At 44.5% G+C, this 27,890-nt stretch overlaps 2 protein-coding genes across 3 annotated transcripts; one reads left to right on the top strand and one right to left on the bottom strand.

The window, feature by feature from the left end:
* Positions 1 to 333: 333 nt before the first annotated feature.
* Positions 334 to 7,788, bottom strand: cnih4 (cornichon family member 4). Its single transcript, XM_068324256.1, has 5 exons — positions 7,459 to 7,788; positions 6,447 to 6,515; positions 2,981 to 3,093; positions 1,471 to 1,611; positions 334 to 1,397 (listed from the first exon to the last, which is right to left on the bottom strand). Exons 1-5 carry the CDS (start codon positions 7,525 to 7,527, stop codon positions 1,370 to 1,372), a joined length of 420 nt encoding a protein of 139 aa, XP_068180357.1. The 5' UTR covers positions 7,528 to 7,788; the 3' UTR covers positions 334 to 1,369.
* Positions 7,520 to 24,121, top strand: gprc6a (G protein-coupled receptor, class C, group 6, member A). Of its 2 annotated transcripts, XM_068324255.1 has the most exons (7): positions 7,520 to 7,565; positions 11,026 to 11,158; positions 14,115 to 14,409; positions 15,308 to 16,111; positions 18,339 to 18,545; positions 18,662 to 18,785; positions 21,643 to 24,121. In XM_068324255.1, exons 1-7 carry the CDS (start codon positions 7,526 to 7,528, stop codon positions 22,740 to 22,742), a joined length of 2,703 nt encoding a protein of 900 aa, XP_068180356.1. In that variant the 5' UTR covers positions 7,520 to 7,525; the 3' UTR covers positions 22,743 to 24,121. The 2 variants fall into 2 exon arrangements, with proteins under 2 accessions (XP_068180356.1, XP_068180355.1); XM_068324254.1 differs by lacking the exon at positions 7,520 to 7,565 and having other exon boundaries at positions 10,846 to 11,158.
* Positions 24,122 to 27,890: the final 3,769 nt, after the last annotated feature.

Raw genomic sequence — 27,890 nt, 5'->3', positions numbered from 1 at the left:
GATTCAATTCACTAACCGTGAAGCCCCAACAAGTTTAATAACCTTTCTATGTAAACTTCACTTGTGGTCATACCTGTACCTTTCTGCATTTTCATACATTTTGCATGTTCTTTGTAAAATAACCGACAGAAAATATTTTCATTACAGTGTAATTTTGTTACCCCTTCCCATTGGTGTTGTTTGGGTGTATGTACCCTACCTCTCTCCCAGTAAAAGCTGTGATTGGCTCAGTCACCCCCCCATAACCCAGCAAATCCTAAATGACTACCTAAACTGGATGAATGCATTATGTTGAATGTGACTGTGAATGTTACTGTAAAAACTTGACTTAAGACAAGTAAATTTCATTTTTATTTATAAAAGACATGACCTTCCAAAGAAACACTGTAAGTCCTAGAGAGACCCATCAACACCCATTATAGAGCCAGTGAAAGGCCATTCGGGATACAGGGCAGGGATGGACGTACTGAACACATCACACACTGAATCAAACAGAGGATGTCACACATCAACTGTTCTGGCTGTGTTTAATGCAACTTAAACTGAAAGTCTTGCTGTCAAATCCATCACTTCAATTCAAACTGCCACTCGTCCAATAAGAACACAGCGGTCAAGACCTCCACAGGGAAACAGTTTCTGTGGACCAAGAAGTCAATTTATGATAACTCAATTTATTACATGTCAAATGGGGGAGGAGGAGAAGGAGTTACAGTAAATGGACAAGAGTGTGGACTAGGACACAAACCCCTGATACCCTAAAGTCTGGTCATACGAACATCCACACTGGTAACTGGTGTTATTCCTTGAGTCAACACATTTCTGCACCTGTGGGAACAATTACAATGTGAAGTGTAACACACTCCTCTTAAAGCCCACTTTTATCTTGGCAATCGTTGAAACTTCTCATTATTATTTGTTACCCATCCACCACACAGGGTCTACTTCTGCCAGTGTTGGTCGATTTATCAGCAGATGTACTACAAACTAAAAACCAGAATTCACTAAATTTTGTGGAGAGGATTGTGCTAGGACCAATTATACCAGCTCTAAACAAGTTGTAGTATAATACTGCTGTTTGTTAACACAAAGGCCAGGTGCCAGCTTAGTACTGCATAAAACCACCAGAATATACTGTACACCTGGTGGCACTATTTCAAGATTGCAGAGAGTTTTCAAAAATAAATGATTATTCAATTCCCCATCACCATGAAACAGCAGCTTTGAATCTTTTTTGTGTCAAAGTGAAACCCATGGTGTTCTGACAAAACGAAATACAGAGTTGGCCCCGATGGTAAACGTGTTGTCTCTGATTTGTGGCACGTGAAGGATCTGCGTTTGACAGCTGGCATCAGAGAGCTTGATGGGTCCTTCAGTCATTGATCAGAGCCAAGATCATACTGGACAAACAGAAACGATGAGTGTTAGTTCAAAGAGAGGAAGTGGATACAGAAGGCCTTCCGTGTGTCTCACCTGTACAAGTAAATGAAGAAGCAGAGGAGGTGGTATCCCAGTTTGACCATGGCCTCCTTCATGTGGGACTTGAGCTGACCCCGGTTGTGGATCTCAGTGGGGTCAAACACACCCATGTTTCCCATTGGAACCTTTGTGTACCTGCAAGTACAGCAAAGAACAAATGTGGGAGTCTCCTTGCACCTCGGACTCAACAGGAGACTATCTGTGGACACTGGCTTCACCCAACAAACCAAATCATTCTTGTGAACCGATTCTTTCTGTTGATCTGAATGCGAGTGAATTCAAACAGCAGATGGAGGTCAGTGAGTCCAACTAAAGCATTTGTAACATTGGACTCTTAGGACTAACTCAACCAAATTACTGTAGTTAAAAAGTGAATATTCTGCCTCAGTATACATTAACGTGAATAGCTCGTAAAAGTCACGTACGAATGCTGCAAAATAAGAATGCTTTCAAAATAACAGCTTAAAAAATTGTGTCAAAATCAAATTATTTGGTGTGACAACCTTTTACAATCAAACCGGCATCAGTTCTTGTAGGTACACTGAAAACACTTGAGGTGGGCTGTTCCAAACATGTGAGACGACTCCCCCCACAGACAGTCTATGGGTGTCCAGTAGACTTTCTCACATCCTTCCTGTTCCTGCCAGACATTCTGATGTGGAAGAGAAGGAAAGCGTGTTCTTTATCTGCTTCACTTCTTTTCCTTGGCTGACTTCTGGCTCTATGTTGCTCAACGTTGCCCCCTGTTGGATTTGTCTGTTAAAGCACGTTGAAATCTCTGACAACGTGATTAAGCGCTATATAAATAAAACTGGACTGATTGATTATATACTAAGTGATCCCTGCAGGGAAATTATTTTTCCACTCCTTTTCTTATTCCACACACACAGACCACAGCGTCCAAACAGGGCCTCTAGGCATGCAAATGGGTGACAGGCAGCTACACAGCACCCAACAAGACACTTGTGGGGGTTGGTGCCTTGCTAAGGGCACCTCAGCAGTGCTCAGGAGGTGAACTGGCACCTCTCCAACTACCAGTTCAACCTCCATACTTCTTGGTCCAGGTCGGTCTTGAACCGGTCACCCTCCGGTCCCCAAGCCAGGTCCTAGTGGACTGCGCTGCTGTCGCCCCTTTTCCTTGTACTTCTTCAATAGGACTTGAAATGTTTGCCTGGGGCAGAACTTGCTGACGCAGTACAACTACTGTATTTTCCACATTATAAGGCGCACCTGAGCTGTGATATGAAACTGTCTTCCACGACCTCCCCTTGGAAGCCGTTTGGCTGTCCTGACCCAGTTCTAAAGCTACACAGCTGCTTATTTCAGTTAATGACTGAATGGTTTTTCTTCTGCTCACTTCACACAATTTATATTTTTGAAAGCATTCTTACATTTCAGCATTTATTTAGTTCCACATGCACTTCTGTGCCGTGCTGTATGCCGTCATAATAAAGTACATGGTGTCTCATAGTCAACGTCAGAATGAGCAGCGGTGTAAGGATACCTATAGATGTTCCAAATAGCTACAGGCGCGTTGAGAAGGAAGATGAACCAGTGCAGAGAGACCAACATCAGCATAGTGGTGAGACACTGGCCAACCATTTCTGGAATTACCCACTGCAAACACAAAACAGTGGAATCATACCTCAAAATAAAGACATCGAGTTGGGACACACCTTCTCATTTGATGGTTTTCTCTATTTTCATGGTAATTTACATTTTAGATTCTCAGTGAAGACATAAAATATGAACACATTTGAAATTGTCTAGTAAACAAAAAATGTGATATATCCAGAACATGTTTTATATTTTGATTCTTCAAAATAACCCCTTTTTGCTTTGGCTGCTGATTTGCACTCTTGGTATTCTCCCAATGAGCTTCATGAGGTAGTCGTCTGTTTTTCAACTCTTGAAGGCGCTCCCAGAGGTGGTGGGCACTCGTTGGTCCTTTTACCTTCATTCTGCATCAATGTCATCCCAAAGCATCTCCATTGGGTTCAAGTCAGATACCTGGAGGCCAGAACATCTGACGCAGCATTTTCTTCAGATAGCCCTCACACTGGGGATGTCTCTGAGGTCACTGTCCTGTTGGTCCAACTCAATGTGATGACATGCTGCTGTGGGACCATGCAGGTTCAGTGCGTCTTCAGTTTTGAATAAATCATCAACAGTGTCACAAGCAAAGCCCCCCCCACACTTCCTGCTCCATGCCTCACAGTAGGACCAGTGCATGTAGAGACCATCTGTTCACCTTGTCTGCATCGCACACACACACACACACACACACACACACACACACACACACACACACACACACACACACACACACACACACACACACACACACACACACACACACACACACACACACACACACACAACCAAAGAGCTCAAATGTGACCTCATCAGACCAAAGCTGGTCTGATGTCCATTCCTTGTCTTTCGTGGACCAAAGTTTGCAATTTCAGACTAACTGGTCTTCAATTGTGAAAGTAGTGATGGACTGTAGTGTGTCTTCACCCAGCTGATTGGATCTTACCCTAACTATGGATTCTAAGAGTTGTCAAAAGGGCCGTCCACCTGACTTCTGCACAGCACGACGGACGGACGGACATAAATAGATAGATAGATAGATAGATAGATAGATAGATAGATAGATAGATAGATAGATAGATAGATAGATAGATAGATAGATAGATAGATAGATAGATAGATAGATAGATAGATAGATAGAATTAGATTCCTTATTAATCCCAGAGGAAACAATGGTCTATGGTCCCAACCTCATTAAGACGGCAGAAACCCCAGATGGACCTTGACAAGGCAAACCTGTGAAGAGGAACCTCTCAGGTGACTACCTCATGAAGCTCTCTGAGAATAGGCCAAGGGTTTGAACAGCTGTCATGAGTGCAAAGGGTTACTGCTGTGAGAAATTTAAAATATGAAACCAATTTAGTTTGTTCCCATTGTTTTACCATATACCTTACTTAATAGTTTTACTATCTTCAGAATCTATCTACTATGCAGAATGTAATTTAAAAAATTCTAACAAATTTGAATGGGAAGGTGCCTCCGTTTCATTAACGTGTATGTTATTTACATACGTGACAGATCAATTTCCAAAATAAAATCAATAAAGTTTAAAAGTGCCCCAAATCTACAGAATATCACTAGAATAAGAAGTGTACATGACGCCGGTAACAAAGTAGAGTACAGGTACAGGGTTAGTTAAAAAATACTAATCAATTTTTAGTAACAGCAGTGGACAGAAGGACGTGACATTACATTAACCCCTCGTTACATTACATTAACCCCTCGTTACATTACATTAACCCCTCGTTACATTACATTAACCCCTCGTTACATTACATTAACCCCTCGTTACATTACATTAACCCCTCGTGACATTACATTAACCCCTCGTAACATAGCATTAACTCCTCGTTACATTACATTAACCCCTCGTTACATTACATTAACCCCTCGTGACATTACATTAACCCCTCGTTACATTACATTAACCCCTCGTTACATTACATTAACCCCTCGTTACATTACATTAACCCCTCGTTACATTACATTAACCCCTCGTTACATTACATTAACCCCTCGTAACATTACATTAACCCCTCGTAACATAGCATTAACTCCTCGTAACATAACATTAACCCCTCGTAACATTACATTAACCCCTCGTAACATTACATTAACCCCTCGTTACTCGTGGTTAATGCGTTCCAGAACCAACCATAAAAAACAAAATTCTGTGATATAGGGACAAACTATCTCATTATTTAGGGTAATGTAAATGTTTCTGAACCCCCCCATACTGATATTAAACCACCTTCTACCTGTATTACCTTTGAAACACTCTGACACGGATGCTGTCAGCCAATAGCATGCGCGTACGGTATCACGTGACTACCTACTAAAAATCAACGATGCAGTGAAGCCGTGCATCTTGAAGAGCGGATAAGCGAGGGATTACTGGATTGTGTCCTCGTCCTAATTTGGTCATTGCAGGATGTATTTTAACAAAGGTTGGGCTGCTGTCCAACCACCAGTCACCTCCGAGTCTCTGACTACTACCTGACACTAAATTACAGTGAAGGACACCGACAGGCCAGAATGTCCTTGCTGACACCTGAACAAAACTGCTGCAGACAACCGGTAAACATTTTACTGCTATTTCTGTTTGCCCTTTAACCCCGTATGTCTGTAAGGTTAACCCAACAGATCAATAAAAGTAGATAAAATATTAGATATTCATCTACTTTAACTGATGCATGGGATGGCAATCAGGACCTTATCATGTGACCACATGGAGGGAGTTGTTGTACATTTATTTCAATGACCAACAAACGCTGAGGTGTCCTCATTTCCCTCAGTGGAACCACAAGTCAGGGAGGCTGTCCAAGTATTAGTCAGAGCCAAGTTCCTCAGACACACATTTTGAAAGATTCATCTCCATTGGAACGAGAATATAGATTTGAGTTCTATATTTGCAGATACATACGTATGTACTGTATGTATATATGGGGAACCATATAAAAGTACTGTGTATGTTATTAGTGCTTTCTTTCAAATATTTCCGATGTCCTTGAAAGTCAACACAAAGCAAACCGACACGACTACTGATTATTACTCGATGAGTTTCACCTCTGACCCAGCAGGTGTCACTAGTGACAGTGACACGGATCGACGGGGAAGTCAGACGTGAACCGTTAACAAAGAAAAGAAGAAGAAGCCTCAGATTCCACCTTCAGAACCCCCGTTACTGGATGAAGGAGAACCTACACACTTCTGATATCGGTACAATCTATGGGACACAAAGTTGTCCACCAAAGCTACTCGGTGTCTGCTGGGTGCTCCTGAGATCTTTCTGGTGTTGAACCCTGACAGACACCAGGAACAGCACCAGTGAAGGCCTTCTGAGCAGACACCAGGGGTAAAGGGGTAACAACACTTACCTTGTTCAGCTTGGAGCAGCAGGCTCTGGCGTTGATGTAGTCACATTCTAGATCGGACAGGGTGATGATCTGACGCAGGAGTCAAGGAGAAAACACACACACACACACACACACACACACTGAGGTGTGTGTGTGTGTTGATTTCCCTGACTTTGCACACATTGTTAAATACCGTGGTCATCGGGGGCTCGGGGCTGTGGTTTCCTCTGTCCAGGAGGGGGGGCTTCGGTTTGAACGTCTGTTAACACAACTACTAACAGGAAGTAGGAAGTCACAGACTGCAACGTCCTGTGACACACCTGAATTCAAAATGACCTACCGACCCCGACCTACATGCATAGGTCAGGGTCATTGATCCAACCAGTGAAGACTGGTGCTCTAGCTTTGATCTATGGTCCTCCTCACACTGACCTTCTCCCTCGTCTTTCTTACGTCCTGAGTGCAGAAAAGTTGAACTTTGACCCTGGCCTCATTTGGTCCCCTCTGCTGCCTGAGTGCTGTGCTTCCTGTTTCCTCCTCCTGTCTGAACGCTTGTGAACACATGTGGTGCACTAGTGAACAGGGACAGCGCTCTGACGGGGTGGGACCCCTCCCCTGAACCCTTGGGGTACCCCATACTGACCTGTCTGTGGTACCTGCTGACACCTTCACCTGAAACACTCTCACGTCCTGCTGTCTTTACCCGTCGGGAGGACTTCCGGTCACGTGGGGGGGCACCTGGGCGGTGTTCTACCGCTGAACGTGTTCACACCTGGAGCTCAGGTTAGTCCTGTGACGTCATCCACTGGCCGTCGCTCCAGCCACGTGATCTGACCGTGCCGGTCCCTTCTCCCCCCCCCGCCCGAACACGGACGTCCTGTCCTCGTGACGCGGGTTCACTTCAGTGAGTTGGTGTCGGTGTGCCCCCCCCGGACCGGACAGAACCGCTCCAGACTGGGTTCTCCGGCTTCACACCAGCAGCCGACCAGAAACCAGCCCCCCTCCCGCCGGAAACACGACGCTGAAAGGATACAAAGTAGACGGAGAGGAAGATGAGCGAGCAGCAGCCCCCCAGGGACAGCACGAACACCAGCGCCTCCATGACGCTCCCGACGCGGATCGGCTTCTGCTTCGGCTGCGGTGAGTTTGTGCCTGACCGGGGGGGGGCGCTGCCGCCCCCTGGCGGACTGGAGGAGGACTTCAGGGGGCGCAGCACTGCACGGAGGGGGGGTCAGATCTGTGTAGCTTCATCCTCAGGTGTGTTCCCCAGGAGGCTCCTTCAGTCCTGGAGGTGTCTGGTCTGAGTCAGGAGGTGACCCCCCCGCCCAGGTGTCCAACTAAACTGTATCTGAACCGCCTCCCCCCACCGATCCGTGTCTCCCCCCACACCGATCCGTGTCTCCCCCCACACCGATCCGTGCCTCCCCCCACACCGATCCTGGTCCTGGTCAGAACAGGGGCAGCAGCATTCTGGATTAGTTGAAGACTCTTCAGCGACTTCTTGGGGCCGCCTGACAGAAGTGCGTCACAGTGATGGTCTGGGGGCCATGGGAGCGGATTCATGTCTCTGCATCACTCCGCTTTAAAATATGTCTGATTTTAGCAACGTTTGAGATGGAAGAAGGCCGTTCCTGATCTACTGTGTAAACACTGATCAGCTGATCTACTGTGTAAACACTGATCAGCTGATCTACTGTGTAAACACTGATCAGCTGATCTACTGTGTAAACACTGATCAGCTGATTGAACTGAGAACAGCTGGAGTGAAACACACAGGGTTTACAAATGGAAAAGAAATCAGTGGAGGAAACAACATGTGATCTCATTTCAGAAGGTAGGTGTAAATAGTATCAAAAGTACCCCACTCAGAGGTATTAACTTAACTGCCATTAGGTGCGACCCCACCTGCATGGGAACAAACAGGAAATCATAGATTTCATTACTTTATACAGAAGAATGGAGACGAGCCTCACCAGCATTTAAAACAACCTCGGCTCAAACTTAGATAAAGAAATCTTCAAACCCTCCAGCCGTTCGTTGACCTTTGACTTGTTTTATTCTCACACATTTGTTGAACTAATAATTTAAACATCTTTTCCTCAACAGACTTTTGTTAAGAAAGAAAGAACAATTTTTCTATGGAAACCAAACAAACCTACAGCTACCTACAACCTACACACACACACACACACACACACACACACACACACACACACACACACACACACACACACACACACACACACACACCCAGCCACCGTGGACCTTCCTCTGTGGACCTGCCCCTCCAAGCCCACCAGTACCCCCCCTCAACTATCCATCGTCTGGGGTCCTGCTTCCTTTCCTCCTCCTTCCTCCATACAGTCATCCAATCAGCTGTAATTGTGCCTTGACTTTATCAACCTGAACCATATTGATACTGTCTCTATCTGGCCTGTCTCACTCTCTCTCTCTCTCTCTGTCTCTGTCTCTCTCTGTCTCTCTCTCTCTCTCTCTCTCTGTCTCTCTCTGACCCTGTTTTTATCTTCCTTTTATTTCTTCTCCACCCAACCGGTCGAGGCGGATGGCCCCCAAAAGAGTCTGGGTCCTGTCCGGAGTTTCTTCCTCAATGAGGGAGTTTTTCCCTCCACTGTCTCTGATGCTCTGGAGGGTTCAGTTGGGTTTCTGTCTGTTAAAGCGCTTTGAAACGTCTGCTGTCATGATTAAGAGATATATCAATAAAACTTGATTGATTGGTTGATCAGCTGATCAGTGTTTACACAGAGAAAATCATGAGAAGAATAAAAATGAGACACGAAAAGAAGTTAGTGAAGGTATAAAACCTCTGGACTGCCCTATGCACCGTTACCACACACACACACACACACACACACACACACACACACACACACACACACACACACACACACACACACACACACGCTGCACTAAAGGCCCAACAGATCATTATTTTCACACACTTTTGAAAAGTGGCGACAAAAACGTTCCACCATCTTGATCATCACAATCCCTCCCCCCACACGTCTGTCTGTGAACCCCCCCACACATGAAAACAGCTTGCTCACTTGTTACCATGGGAACGGACCGTCACTGAAGAATAAAGCTGAAAATGTTCAGCATACTAATAATGTCACAAGAACAGGAGATTCCACTTCTGTCTCTGCTGGGACAGACCCCCCCCCCCCCCCACACACACTCTCTGACCAATGAAGGTGTAAATTGTAAATTCTATTTTCATAACTGTGCATTTATGTTTGAATCTCTTCTGACACTTTATTTTATTGTCGTCTGTCTGAATCTTCCACTCTGAATTTCCCCACCGTGGGACGAAAAAGGGATTCTCTTATTTTATAGTCACAGTGTTTACATTAAAAATCTACGTACACATTATTAATTCAAACATATACTGTATTTTTCTGTAAACTTTTTATGATGGTGGACGTGGGTACTGATCAGTTCTGATTCATTCTATCAACATTAAGGTTTGTGTGACGCCCTCTAGTGGCGGGGCCGGGACCCTGACCAGTGTTAACAGGATTATAAAGCACATCTGAGAACTCATCTTCAATGAATGCTCTATTTTTAAAAAAATGTCATATATAGGGCACATTGGATTAGAAGAAATTGAGAAATGTAAAGGCTTTTAGGTGCTCTCAGAGTGGAAAATACTGTACATGAAACAGCACAATAAAAAAGGATTAGTGAGAAATAATATTACCAGTACTACAACCAAAAATACAGGACAATCGTTGGCACCTCTTTTACTGATTTTACCCAAATTTAAAGCTGTTTTTAACACTGCAAAGCATCCAAAGTTTCAAATGCTGATGGGAATGGAATTCTACCCCCCCCCACTATTTGATCCTAAAGCAGAATGAACGCTCCTCGTCCCTCTGAGCTGTGGGACAGTCTCTCTGACAGGTTATCGATCACTTTAAGCACCAGGAAGGCACCAGGAAAAAAAAAGATAATAGCAAATAAGAAAAACGAAGGGTTAAACTTTCCAGAATGTTGAAGTAATGATGATTTATTTTTATCTAGTACTGTTATAATTTGGCAGTAGAATGATTAGCAGTTTGAATGTAGTCACACCTGGGGGGACGGAGTGAATTGTATTGTGTGGAAGAGGGTTGCTGTTTTTGTCCTCTTTGCCGCCATTCTGCTGTTCAGGCTCATAGCTGTTCAAATAAGTGAAGGTGGGTGTCAACGCGGCCGGTTTCTGCTGGGTGAAAGGTGATATAATCATGTCATAACCGTGAAACAAGTCCAAATGTTTAGGCACAACAACGAATCTGCTGACAGCTCCCACAGAACAGTGACTCACCCTGCTGTCAGTCACGGGAAATGGGATGGGCTTCAGGGAGGAACATGAGAATAGGAAGCAAGAAGGAGTTTTTTAAACCACCTGAAGATGCTTAAAAAGAGGAGTATCACCCTGCTGGAGGCAGAATACTGCACTGAGACCAGTGGGCCAAGGAAGAGGGCAAAGGGAACGTCAAGGAGCTGAGAAACCCCAGAGACACAGCAGAGGGCTGGAGCATGGCCTGGATTCCCCCTGTAATCTGTTTTCATATCATGCTGTTCTTTATTCTGGAGACAGGAAGATCCTCTGCAGAAGGTCCCAGAGTACTGACGGCGTCAGGAGATATCATCATCGGAGGAATATTTCCCATTCATGAAGCTGTGGACAAAGAGAACCAGTCCTTTGTGCCCCGACAAAAGCAATGCATCAGGTGAGATCTTTACACCAAAAATAATGAAGAATAGGAACATCTTTTGTGTTTTACTTTAAAACTGTACTCATCTTCTGGAGAAGATTAGTTGACAGAGAAACACAGGAGACATTATTTCATGACACAGAAGTAATTTCTTATGTTAAATAAATCACCAACATGTTCTAAGAGCAGCATTTCCCAAAAGCAGGAAGCTGTTCTGAGAGCTTGGACCTGTCACAACAATCATTAATCACAGTTGGTTCAATGGCAGCGAGATGTCATTAAACATCTCACCACCCAATGCAAGCATGAAGGTACACCGGCTCTTTCTGCTGCGTCACTACCAGTGTGTCCTTACTTAGTGTCATTTGTGAGAATCCAGTTCATGGATTCACAATCAGGTTTCAAGCATTTCACAACACTGAGATAATATTTTATTTCCACTAAAAATCACGTGAGGGAGGATTCTCAGACAGACTCAGTGTGGTTAGACTCAGGCTTCTTAAAATGTTAACTAACAACCAAAGACAGGAAAAAATGTTTCCCCAACAACTTCTTTAACTTGATGGGTTTTTATTGGATTATGCTCACCAGCTCATGTCTTAATCTGCATGGCCAGAGTTGGGATTAGGCTTTCAAGTTAAACATGGCTGACTGTTTTTTCAAAATATTCAGTACCTTTAATATGTCTCCTCAACTTAAGACAAGCCATAAAGCTTTGGATTCATTACAGATATAAAATTAAATGTTGTCTGTGCCATTTGAAATACTTTACAAATTTACATTCTCCCTCTTTTTTCCCTTTACTCCCTTTATTCAAAGTTAATCTGTAGTATCACAAGCTGAAATTTGATCAAGAAGCAAAAACATGGTAAAACATCGATGGACAGACATGTAATTACAATATTGAGTAAAAATTCTTGGAATCCTTTTAAAAACCCTCAGTGGTATTGTTATCATCAATCTTCAGATTCTAACCCTATCCAGATAATGCACTGGTGACGCATCCATAGTGCTCCCCTCTCACCCGGAGCAAGCTGGGATAGGCTCCACTGTAAGCCACCACCCCAAGGGGGTCGATGAGACATGAAATAATAGAAATAATAATCACAAGTAAGAGGATAAAGAGGGGTAAGGTAGACACATTCATGTAGAATAAGTATTCTACAGGATAAAAATTCTTGCAGGAGCAACTACCTGGTTGATCCTCCAAGTGTCGATTGCTTGTGGGTATTTTAAAGCCATGTATCTATCTGATCCGGTTCCTGAGTGTAAAAAAGTTGAAATTTGACCTTGACCTAGTTTTCTGAAGGTCAAGGTCATCATCTCATTTTCATCCCCTTTGCTGCCTGAGTCATGTGCTTTTAGTTTCATCTTTCTATCTGCAGCGGTTGTGAAGATATTTGGTGGACTAACGGACGGACGGACTAACCAACGAACTAACGGACGAACACTGACAGTTAAAATACGTCACCGCTTTGAAGAGGGATGTAATAACCTTCTGATTAGAGGAAATATTTTATCTTTGATGATATGTTTTGAAGTAAACTTCTTCTCAGCTTGCCCCGTGAGGTGTCGCCACGGCATGACATCCTTTTTCTAATTTAGATGAATGCTCATATTTGTTTGGCAATGTTGTTTACTCCGGATGCTCTTCCTTCCACAACCCTCTGCATTTATCCAGTCTTGGGACCGCCTGCAGTTGAGACTGGTTTGTGTCCCTGTAGGGCTGCAGGTGCCAGGGATTGAACCAGAGCCAGCATACATGAAAAGCATGGACTTTACCACTGAGCGACATCCCACCCTGATGTTATGTTTTTAGTTATATCAGAAAGTTGATTTGTAGACCAAGACCCCAAAAATACTTGAACTCTTCCACTTATGGCAAAGGCTCCCACCAACCCAGAGAGGACAGACCTACTTTTTCCAGTTAAGAACCATGGCCTTGAATTTGGCGGCGCTGATCCTCTGCTCACTTGCTTTGCACTCAGCTGCAAATCATCTCGTTACGCGCTAAAAGGTCAACAGGACATCATCTGCAAAGCAAGCAGAGATGAAATCTTTGGTCTCCAAACTGGGCCTCCTCTGGTTTCCAGCTGCACCTAGAAATTCTGTCCATAAAGATCATGAACAGAACTGGTGATAGAGGGCAGCCCTGCCGGAGTCCAACATGCACCTGGAACAGGTCTGACTTACTGCCGGCAATGTGAATTAAGCTCTGGCTTCGGTCATACAGGGACCGGACAGTCCTCAACACAGGCCCCCAAACCCCCATACTCTTGAAATACTCCCCCACAAGATTCCACGAGGGTGTGGTCTCTAAATCCATAAAGCACATGTGGACTGGTTGGGGAAAGTCCTATGAATCCGCAGTGTCAGATTGACAGATGGAGTGGAAATGATGCAGTCATTGTTTCGGTGCATCACAGTGAGGAAGGAACTGACCCGAAAGATGAAGCTCCAGATTTACCGGTTAATCAACATTCCTACTCTCACCTATGGTCATGAGCTTTGAGTTGTGACTGAAGGGACAAGATCCTGGATGGAAGCGGTCAAATGAGTTTCCCTACAATGACTGGGCACACCCGTAGAGATAGGGTTAGGAGGGAGGAACTTGGAGTAGAGCCGCTGCTCCTCCATATCGAGCGGAGCTAGCTAACGTGGCTCGGCCATCTGTCTGGATGCCTCCTAGATGCTTCCCTGGGGAGATGTTCCAGGCACGTCCTACTTGGAGGAGGCTTCAGGGAAGACCTAGGACATGTTGGAGAGATTGTGTCTCTTGGCGGGCATGGAAATGCCTCCAGATCCCCCTGGAAGAGCTAGAGGAGGTGTCTGGGGAGGGGGAAGCGGTTGAAGATGGATGGATTGATGGATGGATGGATTTCTATTTTATTCAATTTAGGATTTAAATGATTAACTATATCATATTGCAGTGTATCTATTATCTCATGACGGCCTTGTTTTATTTACACAGATTTCAAATCAGAGGTCTCACAAGGGCACTGGCTATGATTAATGCCATAGAGACTATGAATAAATCTCCAGCACTAGCTGATGCTAACATCACTCTGGGATACTGGATCCAGGACTCCTGCTCTGACGTCAGCACAGCTCTAGCAGCCACAGCACACTTCACCCAGCAGGTCAACTGCCAGGCAAGAGACAATACCTCCACCTGTAGGCAGCCAGTCATGGCTGTTATAGGTGCCGCTTACTCTGAAATTTCCATCGCCATTGCTAGGCAACTGACCCTCCAGATGATCCCTCAAGTAAGTATTAAGAAAACAAATAAATGCTTTTGACTCACTGGTTGAGTTCAGCAAAGAGCACTGTAGGCAACTGAAGCAGCAAAACCAGTTTAGTCACCAAAGTACATTTGTTGCTTAAGCACGCCTACTAGGGTTGACCTTAAATCTTTGCTGTTGGTCTACTTCACCTGTCATGAATCCGTTTTATATCGCTCTCATAATGCAATTTAAAAGGTTCGCTGAATATGAATCAGAGCCATCAATCACAACCAGGGGAGTATTTAACCCTAATAATGCTGTGCTTGATCAATCGAGAGTGTGGAAGCATGCATATGACAGTGATTGACTCCATCAGACACAACGAACTATTCCAATCTAATTGTTTTACAGATGATCTGCTTCATGTACTGCTACTGCTATACATCCATCGACACAGAATGTACTGTAGTTGCATAATTACACACACACACACAAACCTGACTGAAGTGGAGCTAACTAGTTAGCCAAATGCTAGCTGACTTCAACAGCTTGTGAGGAACTTTCAGTGTGTAGCTCTGATCCAGGCCGTTACCACACATTGCTACCTTAGCATGAACGAACTCCACCTCAGGGATGACCACGCCCTCATCCGGGTACGCAATCAAATATGACTCAGGATTGGTCAATCACCCTGTCAATCACTCCGGGTGTGACGTCACACACTGCACTGTGATAAAATGGAGCTTTTTGGCCATAAATTTTTCATTTTTTCTTTTATGTATTGATGTAGGAAGTGTTTGTTTTCCAGATTTTTGGAGTTGGTTGGGTTAGGGAGGACCACTATGTATATGTAGAGACCTGAAAAAATGTGTTTTTGATAATAGGCCCATTTGACTGGAAATTACTCTGTAGGTAACACCATTGCTTTTCTTTTCTCCAGATCAGTTATTCATCAACTGCTGTTGTCTTGAGTGATAAAAGTCGCTTTCCTGCCTTCATGAGGACCATCCCTAATGACAAGCATCAGACGGCTGCCATGGTCAGTCTGCTCAATACCTACGGCTGGAACTGGGTTGGAATTGTTACCACAGATGGAAATTACGGCCTATCAGCACTTGACAATTTTGTGTCCCAGGCCTCTGAAAATGGAATCTGTGTGGCTTTCAGATCAATCCTCCCTCAATCCATTACCAATCAAGATGTGAAATCTGCAATCACACAGACTGCTAAAACCATCATTATGAATCCCAAGGTGCAAGTGATTGTGTCATTTGCCAAGCCAACTCATATGATGTACCTCTACCGGGAACTGAAGAGCCAGATTCTGAAAGCAGGACAGAACGTGGAGTCAATGAAAAGAGTCTGGGTGGCCAGTGACAGCTGGTCCTCATCAGTCTCTTTGGATGGTAACTTATCTCTGGAGGATATAGGACATGTTTTGGGATTCACTTTCAAAAGTGAAAACCTGTCATCATTCCTCAAGTACCTTGACAGGCTGGAGGCAACTGCATATGCCGATACAGAAAATAACTCCTTTGTGCGGGAATTCTACATGCAAATAAATGCTAGTAAACATTATAGGAACAATGAACTGGTGTCCAAAGCTGTGAAGACCCTCAGAGAACATACAGAAGCAGATACTACCTTCAGTGTTGAGATGGCTGTGAGCGCCATCACTCAAGCTGTAGCATCTATTTGCAGGAGCGTAGATTGCCGAACAGCAGGCAGGGTGCAACCCTGGGAGGTATTGACATATGTGTGTGTGTGTGTGTGTGTGTGTGTGTGTGTGTGTGTGTGTGTGTGTGTGTGTGTGTGTATGTGTGTGTGTGTGTGTGTGTGTATTCACATTCATATATGTATACAACATATCATAAATGAGGTCCGTGTGTGTTAATGTTAGGGTGAGGATAAGGTAGGCCACTACCGGGCAGCGTCTTCCCAGTGCGCCCAATGAGCAGTTTATAAAGGGGATGGCGCCTCGCTCAAGGGCGCCTTGGCAGAGTTTGGGAGGGGAACTGGCACCTCCCCCTACCACTTCACACTCTGAAAGTTTTTTGCCCGATGTGGGGCTTGAACCAGCGACCCTCCAGTACTGCTGCCTACTACCGGGGTTTTAACAATAAACTCAGTGTTGAGATGATTGTCAGCCTCGTTCTAACAAAGAACCTGTTGGAATTGTTTTTCACATAAAGACCATGTTTTCCGCAAAAAGAAGTTGCTATATATTCTCTTCTTCTTCTTTTCCTTTCAGCTTCTCCCTTCAGGGGTCTCCACAGCGAATCAATTGCCTCCATCTAACCCTGTCTTCTGCATCCTCTTCTCTCACACCAACTACCTTCATGTCCTCGTTCACTACATCCATAAACCTCCTCTTTGGTCTTCCTCTAGGCCTCCTGCCTGGAAGTTCAGAACTCAGCATCCTTCTACCAATATATTCACTATCTCTCCTCTGGACATGTCCAAACCATCTCAGTCTGGCCTCTCTGACTTTATCTCCAGAACCTCTAACATGTGCTGTCCCTCTGATGGACTCATTCCTGATCCTATCCTTCCTGGTCACTCCCAGAGAGAACCTCAGCATCTTCATCTCTGCTACCTCCAGCTCTGTCTCCTGTCTTTTCCTCAGTGACACTGTCTCTAGACCAAACAACATCGCTGGTCTCACCACAGTTTTGTACACCTTTCCTTTCATTTTAGCTGAAACTCTTCTATCACACATCACACCTGACACTTTTAAGTTGCTACATATTCTCTCAGTCTCCAAATAGGAATCCATCCTGGACTCACAAGTTTCTCAAATGGGATTAGTTGTTAAAATGAAGAGATTTTAACAACTGATTACATTTAAGATATAGTGCAGAGTATTGATTGTCCTTGATTTCGGTATCAAAGAGCATGTCTGGTCAGTGCGGTTACAGTTTTCAAAACCCAACACAGACAAGACTAATTGTAACATCTATATTGAATGAGAGGATGAATGAGTCTAGACCACAATTAGAACAGAGGAAACAGTCAAACTCAACATACATTGAATAGAAATCTATTTTGTATTTGATGAGAGTTCCATTGACATTAAAATACCTGCGGTCAGGACTACGCTTCTTGGATGGGATGAACTCACGGGCGTTTATGTAATGGGGCAGTTACTAGGGGAACTTTGATTCAATAGCAGAGGGAACAGGTCCAATCAAATCATGCAGGTTGAAGTGGGTCAAACTAATAATACATGGAAAACTGCTCTATCTCAGAAGTACAAATGCAATGTTTGAGAGTTTAGGTCTGGTTGATGCCCATGGCAGGAGGCCAATGTAATTCTGTTCAGAGGAGATATTCATATTGTGTCTAATTGTAATTTACTATACTGGTCCCCATAGGGAAATTATTGATCCAGTCTAGCACACGCTGTTAGTTAGTCTCGTGCATATTTATAGTGTGTACAGGCCTGTAACACACACACAAGGGGCCTGTAGAATGCAGTTGAGGGGGAGGTAGAGTGGCGGGCAGCTCCTTCATGGTGCACCCTTATGAGCAGCTTATAAAAGGGACAGTGCCTTGCTCAAGGACACATCCCACCGTCAGCTCTCACTCCAAAGTGACTGAGCGGGAGCGGGAATTGAACCGCCAATCCTGCAATCATTGGACAACCCGCTCTACAGACTGAGCTACTGCCCCCTCATATGACATGTTTTTTGAGATTAATGGAAACTTGAAAACAGGATTCTCTAGGATGCTCTTGTGGTTCATTATATATCAGAAGGACACATTGATGACACACGCGTACTGCCAAATGAATGGGTTAATAAGGTCTGTTCAATGTGAAGCCTGCTCTCTCTTTCGCTAATAAGATCATCGTGATAATTAATGCTGGCAAAGTTAATTCTCTTTAACTGTTTATCTTCTCAAATATAGTTATGTAAAAAGTAATTAGAAAACATATTGATGTAACAAGTGAGTTGTCTTTTGTCCTCCAGGTGCTCAAAGCTCTGTGGATGCAGGAGTTTAAACTTAGACAACACACCTACATGTTTGACAGTAATGGAGACATCAATCTAGGGTATGATGTGAACATGTGGAGGTCAGATGGAGAGAAGAGCCTCATCCATGACGTCATAGCTGAATATCACCCACAAAGCAACAACTTCACCTACAGCTCACCTCAAAGTCTCCAGGACCTGAGGGTAGGCCCTTGTTTTGCTGGCCTTATCTCATTTTGTATATAAAATACACACACCTATCTGTTTTTAATGACTTCAGGAAGTAACTTGCAGATGTGGTCTCTTTTTGCTTTCCTCAGCATGTTATCTCAAAATGCTCCAATAGCTGTGTCCCTGGAGAGTTCAAGAAAACAGCTGACGGTCAACACACTTGTTGCTATGAATGCATCAACTGTACTGATAACTACTTCTCCAATAGCACAGGTGAATCTTCTCCATACACTAATACATGAATGGATTTGCCTGTAACCGCTGTGGCAACACGGTGGCACAATGGTTAGTGCTGTTGCCTCACAGCAAGAAGGTTCTGGATTGGATTACTTTCTGTGTGGAGTTTGTATGTTCTCCCCACGTCTGCTTGTGTTCTCTCTGGGTTTCCTGCTTCCTCGTACCTCCACAAACATCCGGTTTAGGTGAATCAATCAATCTAAATTGAACATAGGTATAAGTGTCTGTGTGAGTGGTTGTTGGCCCTTTAAGTGGCTCCGCGATGCACTGCAGAGCAGTCCAGAGTGTACCCCGCATCTCGCCTGTAGACAGCTGGGATAGGCCTCAGCAACAACCCTGAGCCACAAAGCAGCTGTAAACCAGACGGTAACCACTTTGTTCACTAGAAAATGGATGGATGGATGGATGGATGGATGGATGGATGGATGGATGGATGGATGGATGGAGGGATGGATGGATGGAGGGATAGAGGGATAGAGGGATGGGATCACTTCAAACCCCATACTCAGAGACTCATTGTCAGACAACCGTTTCATTACATTAATATTTCAGCAGCAGTACTTGTAGGCTTTGAATGTCAAAAATGACTATCAAAGGCAGGTTTACCTCAGGATTGTGTGTTGCCCCCCTCGTGTTTATCACGGACACAAACACCTTTGGGATTTGTGAGGAGGACAGATTTTTGTTAAAATCTGTGATGACACCATCTAAATCAAAAATCAACAACAAAAGAAAGGATGATTGAACAGTTCAACACGATTAGCTTTATACTGCAGAGATCCAGCAGTTTCATCATGAGCACGATGAAACCGGATGACTTTTATTTCAGTCTGGGAAACCTTAGTTCAAATTATGCTTTAGCACATTTGTAAATAATGATAAAGTAAATTTTATAGCGGTATTCAAAAAATGTTGAGTCGATCCACTGGACGTTAAGAAAGTTCTTGAAGACGTTTCGTCTCTCATCCAAGAGACTTCAGTTCAGAGGGGGGCTGATCATGTCCCAGATTATTAACCCTGTGGGGTGTGGTCAGATTATTAACCCTGTGGGGTGTGGTCAGATTATTAACCCTGTGGGGTGTGGTCAGATTATTAACCCTGTGGAGTGTGGTCAGATTATTAACCCTGTGGGGTGTGGTCAGATTATTAACCCTGTGGGGTGTGGTCAGATTATTAACCCTGTGGGGTGTGGTCAGATTATTAACCCTGTGGGGTGTGGTCAGATTATTGACCCTGTGGGGTGTGGTCAGATTATTAACCCTGTGGGGTGTGGTCAGATTATTAACCCTGTGAGGTGTGGTCAGATTATTAACCCTGTGGGGTGTGGTCAGATTATTAACCCTGTGAGGTGTGGTCAGATTATTAACCCTGTGGGGTGTGGTCAGATTATTAACCCTGTGGGGTGTGGTCAGTTTATTAACCCTGTGGGGTGTGGTCAGATTATTAACCCTGTGAGGTGTGGTCAGTTTATCAACCCTGTGGGGTGTGGTCAAATTATTAACCCTGTGAGGTGTGGTCAGATTATCAACCCTGTGGGGTGTGGTCAGATTATTAACCCTGTGGGGTGTGGTCAGATTACTAACCCTGTGGGGTATGGTCAGATTATTAACCCTGTGGGGTGTGGTCAGATTATTAACCCTGTGGGGTGTGGTCAGATTATTGACCCTGTGGGGTGTGGTCAGATTATTAACCCTGTGAGGTGTGGTCAGATTATTAACCCTGTGGGGTGTGGTCAGATTATTAACCCTGTGAGGTGTGGTCAGATTATTAACCCTGTGGGGTGTGGTCAGATTATTAACCCTGTGGGGTGTGGTCAGTTTATTAACCCTGTGGGGTGTGGTCAGATTATTAACCCTGTGAGGTGTGGTCAGTTTATCAACCCTGTGGGGTGTGGTCAAATTATTAACCCTGTGAGGTGTGGTCAGATTATCAACCCTGTGGGGTGTGGTCAGATTATTAACCCTGTGGGGTGTGGTCAGATTACTAACCCTGTGGGGTATGGTCAGATTATTAACCCTGTGGGGTGTGGTCAGATTATTAACCCTGTGGGGTGTGGTCAGATTATTAACCCTGTGAGGTGTGGTCAGATTATTAACCCTGTGGGGTGTGGTCATATTATTAACCCTGTGGGGTGTGGCCAGATTATTACCCCTGTGGGGTGTGGTCAGTGCTTTCCACATTCCAACGACCGTCGTTAAACCCGTCTGACTCCTCAACGATTGTTGGTGGGGGTGTCAAAGGGGGTCGTTGAGATGTGAGTTTCACCTTTGTATGCTAATGAGGGTCATTAGCATGAGACCCATCACCTGGGTCAATCTGAGACAATCTTTTTGGGAGTTTTGAAAGGACCTGATTATAAATGGGAGAAAGGTGATGTCAGGACCACCCCCTCTATTCAGACCACCCCCCCTGTTCACAGATGGCTTCTCCATTCTGACGTGGATGGCCTCTTTCACTCCTCCCTCAAACCATTTATCTTCCCTGTCCAAGATCTGAACATCTGTGTCCTGAAGTGAGTGTCCCTGTTCCTTGAGGGGGGGCAGACTGCTGAGTCCTGTCCTGACGTGTTGGCTCTTCTGTGTTGAGCCATGCGTCTGTATAGTGGTTGTTTGGTTTCCCCTATGTAGACGTCTGAGCATTCCTCGCTGGATTTAACTGCATACACCAGATTGCTCTTCTGTGTGTGGGGGGGTCTTTTGGGTGGACCAGTCTTTGTTGGAGGGTGTTGCCCGGCTTAAAATAAACAGGAACCTTGTGCTACTTCTTGGATTCTCTGTGCCCATATAAATCATTTTGAGCATGTTTGTGACTGTTTTGTTCTCTGTTCCTACAGATATGGACCAGTGTCTAAGATGTGACACAGACTCAGAGTGGTCTTCTGCAGGCAGCTCCAGCTGCCAGCCAAAACGCATTGTCTTCTTCTGTTGGCAGAATGACTTTGCTGTAGTGCTCCTGACATTTTGTGCCCTGGGCATCCTTCTGGTAGTGCTGGTATCAGCTCTGTTTCTGCATCAGCGCAACACTCCTATAGTGAAGGCTGCTGGGGGACCTCTGAGTCAGGCAATCCTTTTCTCTCTGATCATTAGTTATATCAGTGCAGTAATGTTTGTTGGTCGGCCCAACAGTCTCCAGTGTAAAGCTCGACAGGTGCTCTTTGGCTTGAGCTTCACTCTTTGTGTCTCCTGCATTCTGGTCAAGACGGTCCAGATCCTACTAGCCTTCCAGTTTAACCCTGAGCTGCAGGAGGCCCTAAAGAAGCTCTACCGGCCCTACATCATGATCACTATCTGTGTGGCCTTACAGGCAGCTATCTGCATCTCCTGGCTTATTCTCAAAGGCCCATTTAATCAGATCAATAAGAATCCAACCACTCTGCTCGAAGACTGTAACGAGGGCTCAAATTTGGCTTTTGGAGTGATGCTAGGCTACATAGCTATTCTGGTGTTTGTGTGTTTCATCTGTGCCTTCAAAGGACGTAAACTACCACAGCAGTATAATGAGACAAAATTCATTACCTTCAGCATGCTTCTCTATCTCATCTCTTGGATACTCTTTGTTCCTGTCCATGTCACCACTTCAGGACTGTACCGACCTGCTGTGGAGATGGTGGTCATTCTCATATCAAACTACGGAATTCTGAGCTGTCATTTTTTTCCAAAATGCTACGTAATTCTTTTTAAGAAGGAACAAAACACCAATAGTGCTTTCAGGAAGAATCTCTATGAATATTCCAACAAATCCAGAGATTCTGTTTCTGTGTCTACAGGTTCAGTGTCAGAGAAACAGTCAAACAGCCAAAGCATTATTCTAAGAGCTTCTTCCCTCTCTGTACCCAAAGCAAATTCAAACACCTGCAGAGATGAAACAAACTGCAGAGGGTTTCACAGCTGTTCAATTGCACGGAAATGCCTCAGAAGAAGCATCAGTATATGAAAGCATCTGTAGAAATGTACAAACTGTTTACTGTGATAAAACCCACATTAGCTTGCACTTTAAGGTACTACCATTTGTAATATGATGAGCACTCCTACTACTGCTGCAAGAAATGACAGCAGCGGCATCATGCTCATGTTGCTGGTCTGTGTGTGAGAGAGAGAGACAACAAAATAGCTGATAGTTCAGTGTATTAAAGTACCCAAAAAAACCATGACAACTGGTCAGCGGGGGAGGAGGATGGGGGGGTCATCATCATCCCCTGGTTTGATAATGTGGTATTAAGCACCAATGATACGAACATCCTGACCCAAGACAGGAGACCAACCAAAGCTGAGTTGAATGCAAGATATGCTAGAGGACGTGCTAAAGACCATCACAGAAACCAGTAACCTAAAACACAGTAGGGCTTGAGCACAAGATGAGAAACTAACATCAGAGAAAGAAAAGCATCACACAGCAACAATGTCCAGTAGCTAGTGGATCCGAGAATGACCAATAGCAACTTCCCAGATCAAAAACCAGTAACTGTGTCAGACATCTGGTAACATTGGGCCCCATTTGATGATATTGTGTGTTCTTGGGCGAGACAGTTTGCCCTCCGTGCGTCCAGTGAGGGACTCTCTGGTGTGTGAATGTGTGTGATTGTTCCAGTGGTGGTCAGAGAGCCCGTTGGCCCGGATTGGCTGCCACGTTTCCGTCAGTCTGCCACATGCAGTTTACCATCACCACGTATGAGGAACCAATGAATATTGGATCTACTATGAAGTGTAGCCCTTACATGACACATGTTACTGTCAGATAGAGGTGGCCGATATCAAGAAGATCTACCTCAAGAAGATCTACCAATGGCTGGAAAATGCTGGTGTTGGGTCTTGTGGTCTGGGGAGTCAAATAAAGCCTCTGTTTCCTGCTCAAGTTCCATTTATTCTAAATGTTTCACAGATTCTCAGAGGCCTGTTTTTATGGCAATAACTTCATCCTTGGAAGTTTTCTACTTGGAGTTTCCTGACTTCTTGGTGTTGGAAGGGCGTGACAAATTGCAAGTGACCTGCTATCCAGTTGAGATGTAACCATGTGCCCCGGTACTGGATAGAGGAGTGATGGTCAGGAATCCTGACCTGAATTAGGAGTTGGTTCCTGGACTGCATCTGCGTAGACCTCCTTAATAGCATACTATGGGACACTGTTCATGAAACTTGGGCATTGATCATTGTTATGGACTGTCACAACTGTTGTGATCTGTACTTGTAACATCTACTGCACAATTATCCATCCTAGGAACACGTCAACTGTGGTTCTCCCAGAGGTTTCTTCTTTTTTACCCGGATATCTGATTTGAGGGTCAAATGGGAAGATGTAACTGCAACTACTGGTTTGTCGGATTATATTGAAAATTTTAATAAATTTGGTTTAAATTATCAAGAAATTGTATCATTTTGCTTCATTGATTTTACAACTTGGTTGCTCAAATTTAGATCTTACTGTCGATTGAGATTGATGACATTTGACTACTTTTTTCCTGTTTACAGGGTGGTGCCCCAAATGCACTTATAATTTTAATAATACAGTAATCCCTCACTTATTCGCGCTTCAAGATGCATGGCTTCACTACATTGCAGATTTTTAGTAGTCATGTGACACTGTACGCGCATTCTATTGGCTGACGGCATCCTGAAGTGCGCTACTTTCCATGAGTCTCGGACTTCCGTGAGACACAAAAGTGCTTTAAACAGTCAATAAGAGTGTGGGAAAAGGTAATACAGATAGAAGGTGGTTTATTATCAGTATGGGGAGGGTTCATAAATGTTTAAATTACCGTAAATAATAAGATAAATAGTTCATTGCTGTATTGCAGAATTCATTAATCGCGTGGGGTTCCTGGAACACATTAACCACAAGGAAGAGGGCACACTATATCTGTATTACTTTGTCCCACACTCTATTTATAGACTGTTTTAAGCACTTTTGTATTAAAGAAAAGTGTTTCTTTCATACACAGAAGTGCGCTGCGTTATGTGAGTCTCAGAATGCAGCGCACTTCAGGATGCTATTAGCCAATAAAATGCGTGTACAGTATCACATGACTGCCTACCAAAAATCAGTGATGAGGTACAGTCGCGAGTGTTGATGCGCGAATGCACAAGGGCGCACTGTATACAGTGATTTAATATCAGTATGGGGAGGGTACATAAATATTTAAATTACTGTAAATAAAATAATTTGTCGCTACATTGCGGAATTTTGTTTTCCACGGTTGGTCATGGAACGCATTAACTGAAAGAAAGGAGGGATTACTGTATAGTAATTTGCATGGTACTGGATAGTGCTCCCATTGTGGTTTTCATCATTCTGCTGGGGGCCTTCAATGCTCCTGTGGGAAGAGACAGTGAGGCTTAAAGGGGGGTGATAGGGATGAGTGGCCTCTACGAGCTGAGTGAAAGTGTGTTCTGTTATTGGACTGCTGCTAGCCACTGTTTGTACATAACGAATATGGTCTTTAAGCACAGGAATGTCCATAAGTGCGCATGGCAACAGGGCACCCTAGACCAGTGGTTCTTAACCCGGGTTCGATTGAACCCCAGGGGTTCGGTGAGTCGGCCTCAGGGTTTCGGTGGAGACGAAGGTCAAGACAAAACACCCGACATGATGTGTCGGATGTTTTGCCGAACATACATGAATCACTGTGTACGTTTGACACGTCGTGATGACACGCCCCCCTTAGCATCACTGGCTGTAGGTGATCATGTGATGCTACATCATTAGCCTACCTGTGCTACAGGGGATTTTCCACACACTTTCCACATTTCTGCCTGTCATGATGGTACGTCATCTGATTGATTTCTTAATATTTTAATTCATAGTAACTATGTTGAGCAAAACAAGAAAGCGGTCGGACGAACATGTGTAACCTGAATTTACCTGTACTGTATAACAGAACGTGATGGGAGTCAGGGTTCTGCAGGATCTGAATGTCAAGGTGAACAACTCTAGTCTGGTGCTGGTGAAAATAAAGGAACACTTCCTGAAGCTGATGGAAACAACAGAAACAGACTTTGGTGTAAAATGACATCAGAGTAACACCTGTCAAGGTGAAGCCACGCATATCTGAACTGGTCTCTATGACAACAGCAGAAGTCACACTGATTTACAATTAGGTCATTTCATGTGAGTTCATGTACTGTCTTGGTTTTGGTCTTTGAAAAAGGTGACATTAATGCACAATTCATTAAATACACCAGTAAAACATATACTTACGTCTTAAATTTGAAAAATAAATAATTTTTTTTCACTAAAGAAGGGTTCGGTAGGTGAGCATATGAAACCGGCAGGGTTCGGTACCTCTAACAAGGCTAAGAACCACTGCCATAGACCAAAGGTCAATGATAGACCTTGATGCTATATCATCAGACCCTCAACCGTGTGTCTTGGACACACAGCAAAGCTGTCAACTGATCACCACCTGGTAGTGAGCTGGCTCTGATGGCAGGACAGGAGCCTGGTTGGAATCAGGAGGCCCAAACATGTCTTGAACGTCTGTTGGAAACATTTGGTGGAACCCTCTGTCAGCGAGTTCAACTCCCACCTCCTGGAGGGCTTCTCCCAGATCCTACAAGAGGCTGGGGACATTGAGTCTGAGCGGCCCATGTCCACTTCCACTGTCGAAGCAGCTGCTCAGAGCTGTGGTTGCAAGATCTCCAATGCCTATTGCGGTGGCAACCCAGAACCCAGTTATGGATGCCGAAAGTAAGGGATGCTATCAAGTTGAAGGAGTCTTATGGTGGGACTCCTGAGGCAGCTGACAGTTACCTACAGGCCAGGCATAGCCACCTTTACGAAGCCAAAAACCCGGGTCTGGGAGGAGCTTGGGAAAGCAGGGCAGGGCACCTGTGGCCGGTTCCGGTGTGCTGCTCAGCGGCTGCACTGTGACCCAGCTCCGGCCGTGTATGCATTAATGTTTTGATGTCTTGTTTAAATGTTTGTGTCAAGTTTCTACATGTATGGAGAAGTGTAGGATGAGAGCCCTGGGAGCCGCTCTGGTTGTCCGTCCGTGGATTATTAGCTTCCGTGGACGATGTGAGTCACCTGAGCCTCAGGCTCGGCTCAGCGGCAGCACAGACAGCCGGCGTATGGAAGTGCCCATACTCATGCGTGCATACAGCCAGGATGCACTTGTATTGTTGCGACCAGAGCCTAACACAACCAGTGCGGGTCGCATCTACCCACCAATGTTGGATTACATCCCCAAGGAGCTGATCCAAAAGAGAAGGAAGCAAAAACGGGGGAGGAAGGAGGGCATTCGAGTTCGCCTATGGAGGAGATTCACACGCCCACCACTACCCTCTATCGTTTTCGCCAACGTCAGATCCATTCATAACAAAATCACCACTGAACAGACATATGCAAGGGACAGTCATGTTTTCCATGTGGTATCACTGTTTGTTTTCACTGAAAGATGGTTAAAGCCATCAAAACCAGACTCACTGTAGAGATCCTGGGCATGACTTTACGATCATTCTACCTCCCTCGTGAGTTCGGGTGCATCCTACCGTTTGCTGTTTATGTTCTCCCGAAAGGGCCAGGAAGAGCTGCACAAGCAGCAAGAACCATTGCTGACTGTGTACATGAGCTGCAACTACAGTTCCCAGAAGCACCAGCAGTCGTGCTAGGAGATCTGAATCAGGGCTTCCTAGACACTGAACAATATGTCCAGGATGCGACCAGAAAAAAATTATATATCGGACAAATGCTATGTAAACATTAAAAATGCTTATGTAGCCAGGGTGGGGCCGCCTATATCGACCTCTGATTATATTGTTGTGTCCATCACTCCAGTCTGTAAATCAAAACTGAAAAGAGGAAGGCCTGAGAAGTAGTTAGGACATGGACAAACAAAAGCAAGGAACAAGTAATAGCACGTCTCGACTGTACTGATTGGGACACTTCTAGGGACAGTTCGTTAGATGACATTTTTCACATATTTTTTTATTTTTTACTGTACAATTCCCATAGGGAAATTATTAAACCACTCTAGCACACATTTTTAGTCAATCATCATGCATATAGTGAGTACAGGCCCATAGCACAGACACACGTACACACAAGGGGCCTGTAAGCATGCAATTGAGGGGAGGTAGAGTGGCAGGC

The sequence above is a fragment of the Antennarius striatus genome, chromosome 9 (assembly GCF_040054535.1).
Source record: "Antennarius striatus isolate MH-2024 chromosome 9, ASM4005453v1, whole genome shotgun sequence".
NCBI classification, from domain to species: Eukaryota; Metazoa; Chordata; class Actinopteri; order Lophiiformes; family Antennariidae; genus Antennarius; species Antennarius striatus.
Note: the sequence above shows the minus strand (reverse complement) of the source record. Positions and strands in the feature narration are given on the sequence as shown.